At 25.2% G+C, this 12,440-nt stretch overlaps 2 protein-coding genes across 2 annotated transcripts; both read left to right on the top strand.

Moving 5' to 3' along the window:
- Window positions 1-3,419: 3,419 nt before the first annotated feature.
- On the top strand, window positions 3,420-4,797 carry K444DRAFT_693879 (uncharacterized protein). Its single transcript, XM_024887849.1, has 2 exons — window positions 3,420-4,147; window positions 4,213-4,797. The coding sequence occupies exons 1-2, from the start codon at window positions 3,821-3,823 to the stop codon at window positions 4,411-4,413; spliced, it is 528 nt and encodes a 175-aa protein (XP_024733334.1). The 5' UTR covers window positions 3,420-3,820; the 3' UTR covers window positions 4,414-4,797.
- K444DRAFT_616262 (uncharacterized protein) lies at window positions 3,451-4,270 on the top strand (the record flags this gene model as incomplete). Its single annotated transcript, XM_024880893.1, has 2 exons — window positions 3,451-4,147; window positions 4,213-4,270. A coding segment is annotated over exon 1 (336 nt), but the record flags the coding sequence as incomplete, so codon positions are not given.
- Window positions 4,798-12,440: the final 7,643 nt, after the last annotated feature.

Genomic DNA, 12,440 nt, shown 5'->3' on the forward strand with positions numbered 1-12,440 from the left:
AAATTAGCTGTCTATTTCTATAATAGAAAGTATAATAGGTATAGCTTATATAGACTCCCGCCCAAGTTATTACTTTATACTAACCTGCTCTAGTTAATAGAGCCACCTTTCTTATCTATAGCTATTTCCTTAACTCTGCCTATCTTGTCTAGGCCTTAACTCCCTATTATAAAACCCTGTACTTATAGTTTAGTAAATAGTAAATCTTTAATTATAGGGAAGTTATAGTTATTATTACTTTCATTATTATTTATCTTATTACTATATCTATAAAAAATACCGGCTCCTAGTCAGATTCCTATAAGTTAGTTACTATTACTATAAGCTAAATATATCTCTATTATATACCTCAAATTCCGGGCCTAGAGCCCTAATTATTATTATTAGCTACTATTATTACTACTAGCTATAGTATACTAAGTAATATATTACTCGACCTAATTTACTAAAGCTTATTAAGAATACTAACTTATTCCAGGGCCGGTTTATAGCCGGTTATTATATTCTTAGAATATAGAAGAATTAGCTTATAAATATACTCTAATTTAATAAAAATAACTATCTTAGAAGCATAGAAATAATTAGGAATAAGAAGTTCTTTACTAGTTACTAGTTATATAACTAGATTATAAAAGAAATAGTAGAGATAAGGAAATTAAAGAATTTATATAGGCTTCTTATACTACCCTTATAGAACCGGAATATGCTTTTATAGCCCGCTATACTATACTATACTATACTAGGCTTCTTTTCTTCTAATACTCTTACTATAAAAAAATGCCTTAGTATTAATATAGTTCCTCTTATATAGAGATATCCGCTATAATTATAAGGCCCTATTACTATTAATCCTATATTCTTATCCCGGAATATACCTATTTATAGCTATTATTCCTACTTTACTATATATTATAATTAGCTAATCTTAGTATTATTTCTCGATTATTAGTAAGGCTATAAAAAGCTAAGCAGGAAGAAGTAATAATTATTATACGAGGATATATAACTTCGGATATTACTCTCTCTGCCCGTCTAAGGGCTTTAGATAGACTAGTAGACTAGTATATTCTCTAGGTCTTTCCCGTTGCCCGGTATCTTAGCTACTAATTCTATAGCTAGTATAATCTAATTAGCGGATCCTTAGTAGATCTTCCAAGGAAATTCTCCTAGCAGAGCCCTTATAATAATCCTACTGCCTCAAATTAGCCCAGGGCCATATAATTAGGACAAATACGCGATATACTATAGTAAGGAGGAAACTTACTAGGACGCTCCTAATATATTATTTACCTATAGTACCTAGGGCAGCTAGGTAGAAGCCAGGCCGTATTATCTCGAGGCATTTCTGCAACTGGCTATTATGCTATAATAAGGGCAGGCCTTGTCTATAGCGTCTCAGTCTCCGGAGCGCACTGCTATATGAGGCAGTAATAGTATAATAATAAGGCAGATTACGAGAGGATCTAGATACTATTAAGCTCGTAACTCGGTTAATGCAAGGCATATATATAAGGGGATCCGCATTATAGCTACTTAGTAATATTGAGGCTAGAGGGGGCAATTATGAATTCTGGTTAAAGCTGCCCTGTACCTCGCTAGTACGGTCTTCTTAGCTATGGCGTGGCCGATTAGGAGAGCCTGGCGGGAAGGAGTAGAATTTTAGGCAGAAGGGCCAAATACGTATAAAGAACAAGCACCGAGTATTGCGAGGCGGAGGTTATTAGGTTATTAAAAAGGAAGGAAGAAGGGAAAGAAGCAAGTAATAGAGTCGCGAGGTTTTTATATCCCGCAAAAGCGGCGGCCGGCCCGTATACGCGCCTTGCCTAATGCAGAGGTCGCAGTTTCCGTATACAGACTTGCCATCTGGTCGTTTACTTTATTATATTATCTTTTTAGAAATAAAATTATAATATCTCTATTTCCTATATTAAGAACTTTTAAATATTAAGCTTTTTAATTTATTTCAGGTAATTTTTCTTATAAATATAACTATTTATATCCAGATTAGTAATACTAGATTTAGAAATAGAAATTATAGTATTAAATTAGAGCTATAGATTTAGGCAAAATTAATTAGAAATATAATACTTATATCTATATTTCTTAATTTTCTAATTTTTAAAAAAGAAATCTCGTATTTTCTTATTTATTTAAGTAATAAAAATATACTTTTTATTTTTAGTAATTTTATAGATTTTAGTAACTAGCTTTAAAGTATTCTTAATAATATAAATATCTCCTATATTAATAAAAAGAATATTAGTAAATTATTAAATATATATTTTATAAAAAGCTTTAAGAAATCCATTAATAATTCTATAGTATTCTCGTTTATAAATAGATTTCAAAATACTACTATATATTTTCTTAAAAGTATATTTATTCTACTAAGCAAATATTAATTTCTATTTAGCTAATATTTTATAGATATACTAATTAATTTTAATTTTCTCGAACTTAATATTCTTAGTCTTCTGCTTTTTAGTTTTAGATATAATTATAGAAGTCTTTTTAGATAATATTTTTCTTTTTAAAATAGAAGATTTCTTTATTTTATTAGCTTTATATTTAAACTAGTACTTAGATTTTCGCTATTTATTAAAAGTTTTAGGCTTAGTTTACTTTTTTTTCTTACTAGATTCTTTTTATTTAGTTATATTAGTTCTACTAGTTTTACTAGCAGATTTATTACTAGGCTATATTAAATTAGCTCTATTTTTATTAGCTAGATTTAATTAAATTAAAGCTAAAATTATAATAGGGGTCTATTTTTTAGGCTTATCTCAGAAAGCAAAAAAAGACTTATTATTATAAATTCCCTTAATTAAAATTCCGGAAGTATTAAAGATATACTATCTAGCCTTAAAATTATTAGCTAATAGTAGCTTAAAAATTAATTCTCTAGATTTCGAAATAGCTTTAATATACTTAAATATCTTAATAATATCTAATTTAGTAAATATACTAGTATTTTAATATTTCTTATTTTTAATATATTTTAAAATAGCTTTATTAATTAATTAAATAGCTTTATATACTAAAGCTTTTATTTTAAAGAGAAAATATAACTTCTTATAAATGTTTTTATTAAGATTATTACAAATATTATTAATACTCGCAGGCATTTCCGCACCCGGTTCGGGCCAGCTCGCTATGCTCGCTAGTGACACCAATTCCGACATCCCAGCAACTCCGACATCGATTTTTTAGTCTATATATTAGATTAAAAAACAACCACACATCCAATAAAGATAATTTTTTTATATAATTATAGGCTATACTAGACTCTATAATCGCGTAATAGAGCATTTTTTTATACGATTACGTGGTGTTGTGCTATAAATTAAAACGTGATTTTTAGAATTCTTTTCGGAGGGAACTCGCTTAACGCCGAAGCCAAAAAACACCAAAAATCGCGGGGCATTAATTATATTAATCACTAATTCAACTACCAAATCAACCACCAAATTAACTACCATGCCAAAAGCCATGCGTCAAACGTCGAGAAGACAGGTTGAAGAGCTTGCTAGGAGGCTCCGGAAGATGCCAAAGTACAAGACGAAGCTATATTTGGAGAAGGAGGCTCGAATGCAGGAGGCCCTGAAGGCATACCACGACCTATCCGAAACCGAAATTACTAGCTTGTGGATCGTAGCAGGCGTATTTGACGTCTCTTATACGACTTTATATGGAAGGGAACAGGGAGCAAAGCCTCTTTCGGAGAATGGAGGGCATAATACGCGCCTAAATAAGGCCCAGGAGATGAGCCTAATATGGTATATGGATATAGCCATTGAGGGGTTTCCCGCTTCGGTATGATATGGTTACTCGGGCTGCCACGCAAATTCTAGAGGCTATAGGCCTAATTAATAGAGATAATGATCGCCTGGGGAATAATTGGGCTCTTCGTTGGGTAGAAAAGCAAAGGAAGCTTGGGAGATACCATGCTATATGTACAAAGCCTATGGATTATCAACGGAAGGAGGCACTTATTCCAGAACTAGTCTTAGAGACGTTCGCACGGCTCCAGGCTATTTTGGATAAGTACGAAATACAAATATTCGATATATATAACGTTGATGAGATTGGTTTTCGTATTGGGTGCATTGCTAGTTCGACAGTAATTATACATAAGAATATTCGAGAGGTAAGCACCACCTGATAATTATACTTAGTACTTTATACTTCGCACTTGCTAATTAATAATTATAGGTTTATGTCAAAGATCTAGCCGAACGAGAGTCGATTATAGTAATAGAGTGCATTTTAGCCGGAGGTTTCGTAATTAAAGCCTTTATTATTATGCCTTATAAGGTGTTTAAAGAGAAGATATTCGATAATAATCTCCCCGATGGTACGAAAATCGCCCAGAGCGAAACAGGCTATACAGATAACGAGCTAGCTATTAGCTAGCTATGGCATTTCCACTATTAAACCAAGGGCATACGAAAAGGCAAATATCGTCTTCTCATCTTCGATGGCTACGGTAGCCATATGACTTACGAATTTGTATCTATTTGCGAGTAATTGGATATAATACCCTTCTATTTACTAGCACATTCCACACACTTCTGTCAACCACTAGATATAGGCTATTTCTTATAAGAGAAGCACTGGCATAAGCGCTCTATTAAAGACAGAGTTCGTGCGGGGAAAAATAACTTTACGAAGACTACGTTCCTTCAGGTATTAACTCAAATTCGTAAGAAAACCTTTACTAAAGGAAATATCCAATCATCATTCAAAAGAGCGGGCATCCACTCCCTTAATCCTGAGCCAGTTCTTAGGGCTATGAAGCTTCGTACTGAGAAGAAACTAGGCGATCAGGAGGTCAAAGGACGGCTTTATACCCTCAATAAAAACTGCCTTAACGAAGCTATTTGCGTACCTGCGTCAAACGAGCCCCAAGCTAGAATGGAACCTCCTAATCGCTCAATATAGGAGGAACAGCCTAATGCCTCCCCTGATTTTGAGCCCCTTTATTCCGATATTCCTTCAAGTAATAACAAAATAGAGCTTCCTCCGCTCAATCAAGCTCAAAATCAAAGCACTAACGACACTAACGATCTTATTCAACCCTTTTCTGAGACTAATATTACCGATTATGGCAAAGAGAACTCTGGAATTAAGGGTCTTAATCCACAATAGTATACCAAAACCGCTTTTATACAGACCCCCTACAGAGCAAAAGGGATCTTTGCACACGCAGATTTTCTCGAAAGATACAAAGATACTATATCGTCTCCCTCTCGAAAGCTTTCAAATAAGAAGTTCAGAAAAGGGGCCCAAATTAAGGCTAATTTGGAAGCCATCGCCAAGCAGCAGTTACGGGACAAGGACGATCGAGATCTCTGGGCTAGTAATTCCCCTTTTATAAACGAAGAGGATTACGAACAATACGTTAAACCTGTTCATGGAGGCCGTATAATCTCCTCTACAGAAGGTCTACGTAATATTAAAGCTAGAAACGATAGGGAAGAGGAAGACGAACTCACTAGAATAAGGAAAGAGCTAGAGCTAGCCGAATACCGGCACAAAGCAGTGGTTGAAAAGGAGGAAAATAAGATTAGAAGGGAGGTTAAAAAGGCTCAAAAGGCAGAAGATGATCGAAAAAAGAAGGAACAGAGGGCTAAGGAGAAAGCAGAAAGAGATAAGAAGAAGAGAATAGAGGAGGAGGCCAAGGAGGCTAGAAGACAGGAAGCTTTGGTACAGGGAAAGAAGCCACGGGGCAGGAAGCGTAAGATTAAAGCTATTAATACTCAGATAACGCAGGAAGATATATAGACTTCTAATTTTAATAGTAATATATGATTTAATATCGATAAATATGGTAATTAGTTAATGTGCTACAAACTGATTTTAATAGGAAGCACGAATGTCATTATGATTTTAAAGTGAATTATTAATAATTTATGCCAGAACCTTTTTATTTGGCAGAAAGCTCTATTAGGCGATTATAGACTTAATTAAGGGCTATAATAATCTAATTTTGTTATTTCGATATTTTATGTGGTTGATTTAATAATTAATATTTTATCGCAAATGTCGGAGTTGGTGGTATGTCGGAGTTGCTGGGTCCGACTTGCTAGTGCAAGTCGGCCCCAGCAAAGCGAGGAATTGCCGACGGGTATATTAGCTAAAAGCTTTATTATATAATATAATTCTATTCTAACTCTTAGTTTTTAGACTATTTATTATAGTCTTAATCTTATTAAGCTTTTTTTATTTACTTTTAGAAATGCCTTTAATAATAATCTCGAATTCTTTATTATTAGCTTAGTAGTTCTTTAGCTTCTCCTTAATTAATTCTAGTTTAGTTTTGTTTCTAATAAAAGTCTTTTATTTTAAGAACTTATTATATATACTACTTAGTTTATTTAGAATATTTATATTAAATTCAGTAATTATAGCTCTCTTTTCTAGTATTAGTAGGCCTTTTATAACTACTTAAGCTCCTTTAATACTCTAAACTTTAATACTATTAATTTATAGGCTTTTAATAATACTATAGCTTATAAGAACTAGCTATTATATTTTACTAGCTTAAGAAATCTATTTTTTAATTATTTTATTATTTTTAAAAGAATTATATAAGTATTATTAGTATAATAGTTATAGATTATAAAGTTAAAAGTTCTTAAAATTATAAGAATTTCTTTTAAGTACTTTTTAAAATAAAGAATAAATTAGAATAGACTTGAATTATATAAAAGTATTATATATATTCGAGTTTTTTTTTTTTAGTATGAAAATAAAGCTAAAATAATAATATATATAATAGAGAAAATAGATATAATAATTAGATATATTTAAAGTAATATAGTTATAAATTAGAAATAATTATAGAAGATAAAATATAAGATTAGGCTTCTATTATAAAAAAGAATATAAATATATATATCTAAAGAAATATAATCTAGAAAATAATTAAAGCAAATTAAACTAAATAGTAATAATAGGAAAATAAAAAAGTAATATAATAGAAATATAAATATAATAATAGTATTTAAAATATTAAAATATAGATAAAAATATTAAAAATTTATAATATAAATATATTTTAATTCCCTATTTATTTAAAGACATTTCTATTAACTTAAAGAATAGTATAAAAGAAGAGAAATAATATAGGAAATATATAAATATACTAAAAATACTAGAAAAGTATAAAGTAAATATTAATAAAAAAGAAATCAGAATAATAGAATTAAGAAATAACTTAGAATAAGATATTACTTTTTTCGAAACTAATTTATATCTCTTCTAAAAACTAATTATATTTATTTAGTATTTATTAAAATCAATTTTATATAATAGAAAACTACTTAGTTAGTTAGAACTTTAAAGTAATATCTATATTTATAAAAGTAATATTAAAGGCTTTAAAGATTATAAAATAAAGAACTATAAAATAATATAAATAAAGTTTATAATACTATTATTAAGTTTGAAATAGTTAATATTAAAGCTAATATAAAATATAGAAAAATCAAGTATTCTAAATCGGTATTAAAAATATAGAATTAAAGGTATTTTCTTAATTATTTAAATAATATTTAATAATAAGAAATAAATTAATAATAAGAATTATTAAATTATACTAGCTTTTTTAAAAAAGTAATTAGTTTTTAATAATGAAATAGTATTATAATTAGAGAATAGGTTTTATATAAAAGAAGTTCTCTTTATATAGAAATAGAAATATATAATATACTAATTAAGCCTTAATATATATTTTAAATATAGCTATAATTATATAAAAGAGAAAGTAAATTTCCTAGTATAAAGTAGGCTTTAAATAAGTAGATTTAGTTTATCTAATATTTAAGAAACTTCCAGAATTATATATTATTAAATACCCTTAGAAATAGCTATTAGATTTAATAAGGTTTCTCTTTTCTCTTATAAGGCTTCTAGTTAGCTATTTCATTTATATAAAATCTCTAATTAGAAAGTTTATTTAAATATTATAAGTAAACTTATAATAGTAGTTTAAGTTAAAGTCGAGATTTATAAGTATTATAGTCAAGCTTTAGGCCGGTATAAATTATAAGAATAGCTAGCTAAAAAGGCAAGTAAAGCTTCTAAAAGACTTCTAGTTTAGTATTCTTGCCTTTTTAGAAATATATAAAAGGCCTCCTTTTTTCTTCTTTTCTCTTCTCTATATATAGTAATTATTTATACTATAAAAACTTTTAAGAAAGTACTATAGTTCGAAATTAAAAGTCCGTAAAGTAACCTCTTAATTCCTTATTTATTTTTATACTAAAAGAAATACTTTATATTTAATTTCTAAGATCTAGTAATAGAATCTTATATTAAAAATATTATCTAGTAATAATAATTAGATAATAGTAAAAAATAAGTAATAATAAAGCTTATCCGATTTCCAGAATAGTAATCTAATAATAATAGTTTCTAAAAGTTATAAATAATAGTCGGAAGAAAAAATTAAAAGATATATAAAGAATTAAAGGTAATAAGCTTTATTTTAGATTAAAAAAAGCTTCTATTATTAAATACTTTTTTCTAGTTTTCTATAAAGAAGATATACTTTACTTTCTCTAATTCTAATAACTCTAAAACATATATAATAATACTAATAGCTTTCTTAATCTTCTAAATATTATTTTACTTATAGTATTCTATAACTACTTTCTTTTCTAGTTTTATATCTGTCTTAAAATATTTATTTATAGATATATATTTATTATTAATTTCGTTTTTAGGAAAGTACTAGAATTTATATCTTTTAATAAATTACTTAAGTTAATTCCCGGTATATATTCTTTAGAATATAATACTATTAAGTTCTTCTAGTATATAGTATTCTTTTAGTTAATCTATATATCTTACTTTATATAGGCCAAGCTAGTAATATAATAGCTTTATATTCCTTAACTTGTCTTAATTTATTAATTTAATATTATATATAAGAACTAGATTCTTTTCGGAAATAGGCTTTAAATAATTCTAGTAAATAGTATTAAATTACTTCTTTTTCTTTTAGTATCTTCTATTTTTCTTTATTTTGGCTTCTTTAATATCTTTATTTCTTATTTATATTTACTTTATATATATCTCTAAAAGTATTTCTTTATTATAAACTTTATTTTATTTAAGTATTCTTTAAATTAAAAAGTATATTTCTATAAATAGTATAGCTTCTCTATTATAGACTATATAAAAGAAAGTAAATCTAGTTAGTTTATATATAATAACTCGGTTAGTAAATAAAATATATAGTAGTAAATCTATTTAAAGCTTCTTTCTATCTATTATAAGTATAATAAATACTTAAATAATTAGTTAATATTCTCTTTTAATTATATTATTTCTTTTAGAATTATAGACTAAAATAATAATTCTATTAATTTCTAGCTTATTAAATTCCTAAATTACTACTTCTTTAAATTCCGATTTGCTATTTACTTTAAGCTATTTAAATAAACTATATCTTTAAATAATTTCTTTTTAAATAAACTTAGTAATCTTTTTACTAGTTAGATTCTTTAAAGGTCTAGCTTTAATTTATTTTAAGAAGTTATTTCTAGTAATAACTAATAAGTTATATCTTTTATAATTTAGTAGTTTAATTATATTAATTTTAAAATAATAGAAAAGAAATATAGCTTTTATTAAATATAGAGCTTTTTCTTATTTTCTTTTACTTTTATACTAATAGACTTTATAGATACTAATATACTTTTATATATAATTATAGTAACTTTTCTAGTAATAATAGCTAGTTATTAAATAAAAAGGATTTTTTCTTCTAATATATCTAATTTTATTATATAACTTTTTAATAATAAACTCTCTTTATTCTTAATTATTAATAATAAATTAAAATAAATATATTTTAAATATAATTCTCTATAGTAATTAATCTCTTATATTATAATTTAAAGCTTCTCTATTTAATTTTCAAAACTCAGCTCTAGATATTTCTTTTATTCTAGAAAGTATTATAAGATATTATATAATATTCTGGTATTATTTGAAATAGCTATTATCTAGAAAATCTAATAAAAACATTGGATTATTAAGTAAAATATAGAAGTTAGTATTATTATTTACTATTTTATTAGAGATTATATATAAAAGGCTATAGCCTTTATTATATAACTTCTAAATATTATTATTTTTTAATACTACTAATTCGCTTTTAGATATAATAAGGCTTTAATTATTAATATCTAATAATTAGATACTACTATTTAAATATCTAGTAAAGATCTTAGAAATCTAATTCTTTAAAATAATATTATATAACTAAACCGGAACCGCTTTCTTTAATTAAACTTTCTGTCTAATAAATACTATTCTAATAATATTAAGCCCTATTACTAATTATTTATTAATATTCTTATTATCTTTAATATTACCTTCTTATTATAGATATCTTAATAATCCGTTAATAGTAATATATTTAGTTCCTTTAATATACTTAATTTTAAAATTAAATAGTTGAATTTATACTAGCTAGTAAATAACTAGAGCTCTAGAAAAATCTATAGCCGCTTTACTTAGCTATATAATAAGTATATTAGTATCTAGTTTAAAAATAAAATAAACTCTATATAGCTAGAATTATACTTTCTATAAATACTTTACTAGCTCTCGGTATTTTCTTTTAGTAATATTATATTTCTATTTAGTATTATTTTAGATTTTAGACTTATATTATATAACTCTCTTTTTTCCTTTATTATTATATTAACTAAAAGTTCTGCTTTATTTATTTAGGCTAGTATCTATTACTAATATAATTATTCTCTAATCTTCTAATAGATTATAATATAACTTATAAAGTATTAGAATAGTAATAGGCTTTTTTTAAAGAATTTATATAGCTTATATTTATTTATTACCCTAATTCTATATTATATCTTTTTTTATTAAGTAGTAAATAGATTTAGTAATAACTATAAAGCCTTTAATTCAAATATAATAATAAATAATAATTCTAATAAATGCTTTACTTTTAGTTATACTATTATAATATTTCTATTTTAAGATTTTAGTAATTCCTAAACTTAAAGGGCTTCTTTTAAATACTTTATAAATAAAGCTAATAATAACTATACTATTATAATAGAATTATAATTTTTCTCTAATACTAGCTTCGGCTTATTTAACTTTATTTAAGATTATATCTAGATTTTATAAATATTTAAATATAAAATGCCAAATACTAAATAAAATAAGCTATTTATTATAATTTATATAAGGTTCCTTAACTCTAATATTATTAATAAATAGTATAGTAATTTTAGGAAATAGATTTTCTAGAATAGTTATAATAACTCATATAAATTATATAACGGAATTAGTAGCTTCTTAAAATAATATAGTTATTCTTAATAGCTTTAAAGATATTATAAATATAGTTAAATCTTTATTACAAGTATCTAGTATAAGTTAATTATATCCGGAAAAGACATTAATTAAAGAAATATAAATATATCTAGTAAATTTTTCCGAGATTTTATTAGTAAACAGAAATAAGTTAAGTATTTTATAAAATTACTAAATTTATTTTTATAATAGTATTAATTAGTTTATAAGTTCCAGTAATCTTTTTTATAACTAAGAATTATAGATTTTAGTAAAGTTTATTATATTTCTTAAGAACTTAATAGTCTAGATATTTTAATAGTATTTTTACTATTACTAGTACTAGAACTTTAAAATATAGGAAATTCTTCTTTTATTAGGCCTTATACTTAATAGTTTTAATTAGAATAAATAAGCTAATATTTTTATAAACTTTTTCTACTTTTTTCTAATTAAATATAATAATACTTTCTTAATTAATTATTAATTCTCGGAATATAGCTAGTTTCTTTTCCTAGAGCTAGTTACTAATATCTAATTATTTAAGACATTTCGGAATAAATTATAAATTTTTTAATAAAAGATAATTCTTATATTTTCTAATATATTTCTATAAATATTCTTTAGCTTTAGATTTCTTAAACTAGTTCGGATATTTATTAGAATCTTTTCTAGTTCTATTATTAGTATTTACTAATTAAATCTTTTTATTTTATATTTTATATATTTCTATAACTAGAAATAAATTATAGTTATTATCTTTTTTTTTAAAAGCTATAGCTATTTTCTTTAATATTCTTTTTATCTAATTTCCGGAGTTTATAACCTTTTTATTTAGCTTCTTTCTAGTTAGATATAGAGAATGCCTTTTTATCTAGTATTCTAATATATTTTTCTTTTTTTTTCCTTTTAATATACTTTATTAGTTTAGAATTATATAATATAGCTAGCTAGCTAGTATATATCTTAGTAGTTTATATATAGACCCAATTTCTAATATAGGTATAATAAATAGTTAAGGACATATCCCTAAAATAGTAATAGTAAGAAAATAAAGAAAATAAGTATAAATTGCAATTCTTCTTCTATTACTATCCTAT

Source organism: Hyaloscypha bicolor, assembly GCF_002865645.1.
Source record: "Hyaloscypha bicolor E unplaced genomic scaffold K444scaffold_118, whole genome shotgun sequence".
NCBI classification, from domain to species: Eukaryota; Fungi; Ascomycota; class Leotiomycetes; order Helotiales; family Hyaloscyphaceae; genus Hyaloscypha; species Hyaloscypha bicolor.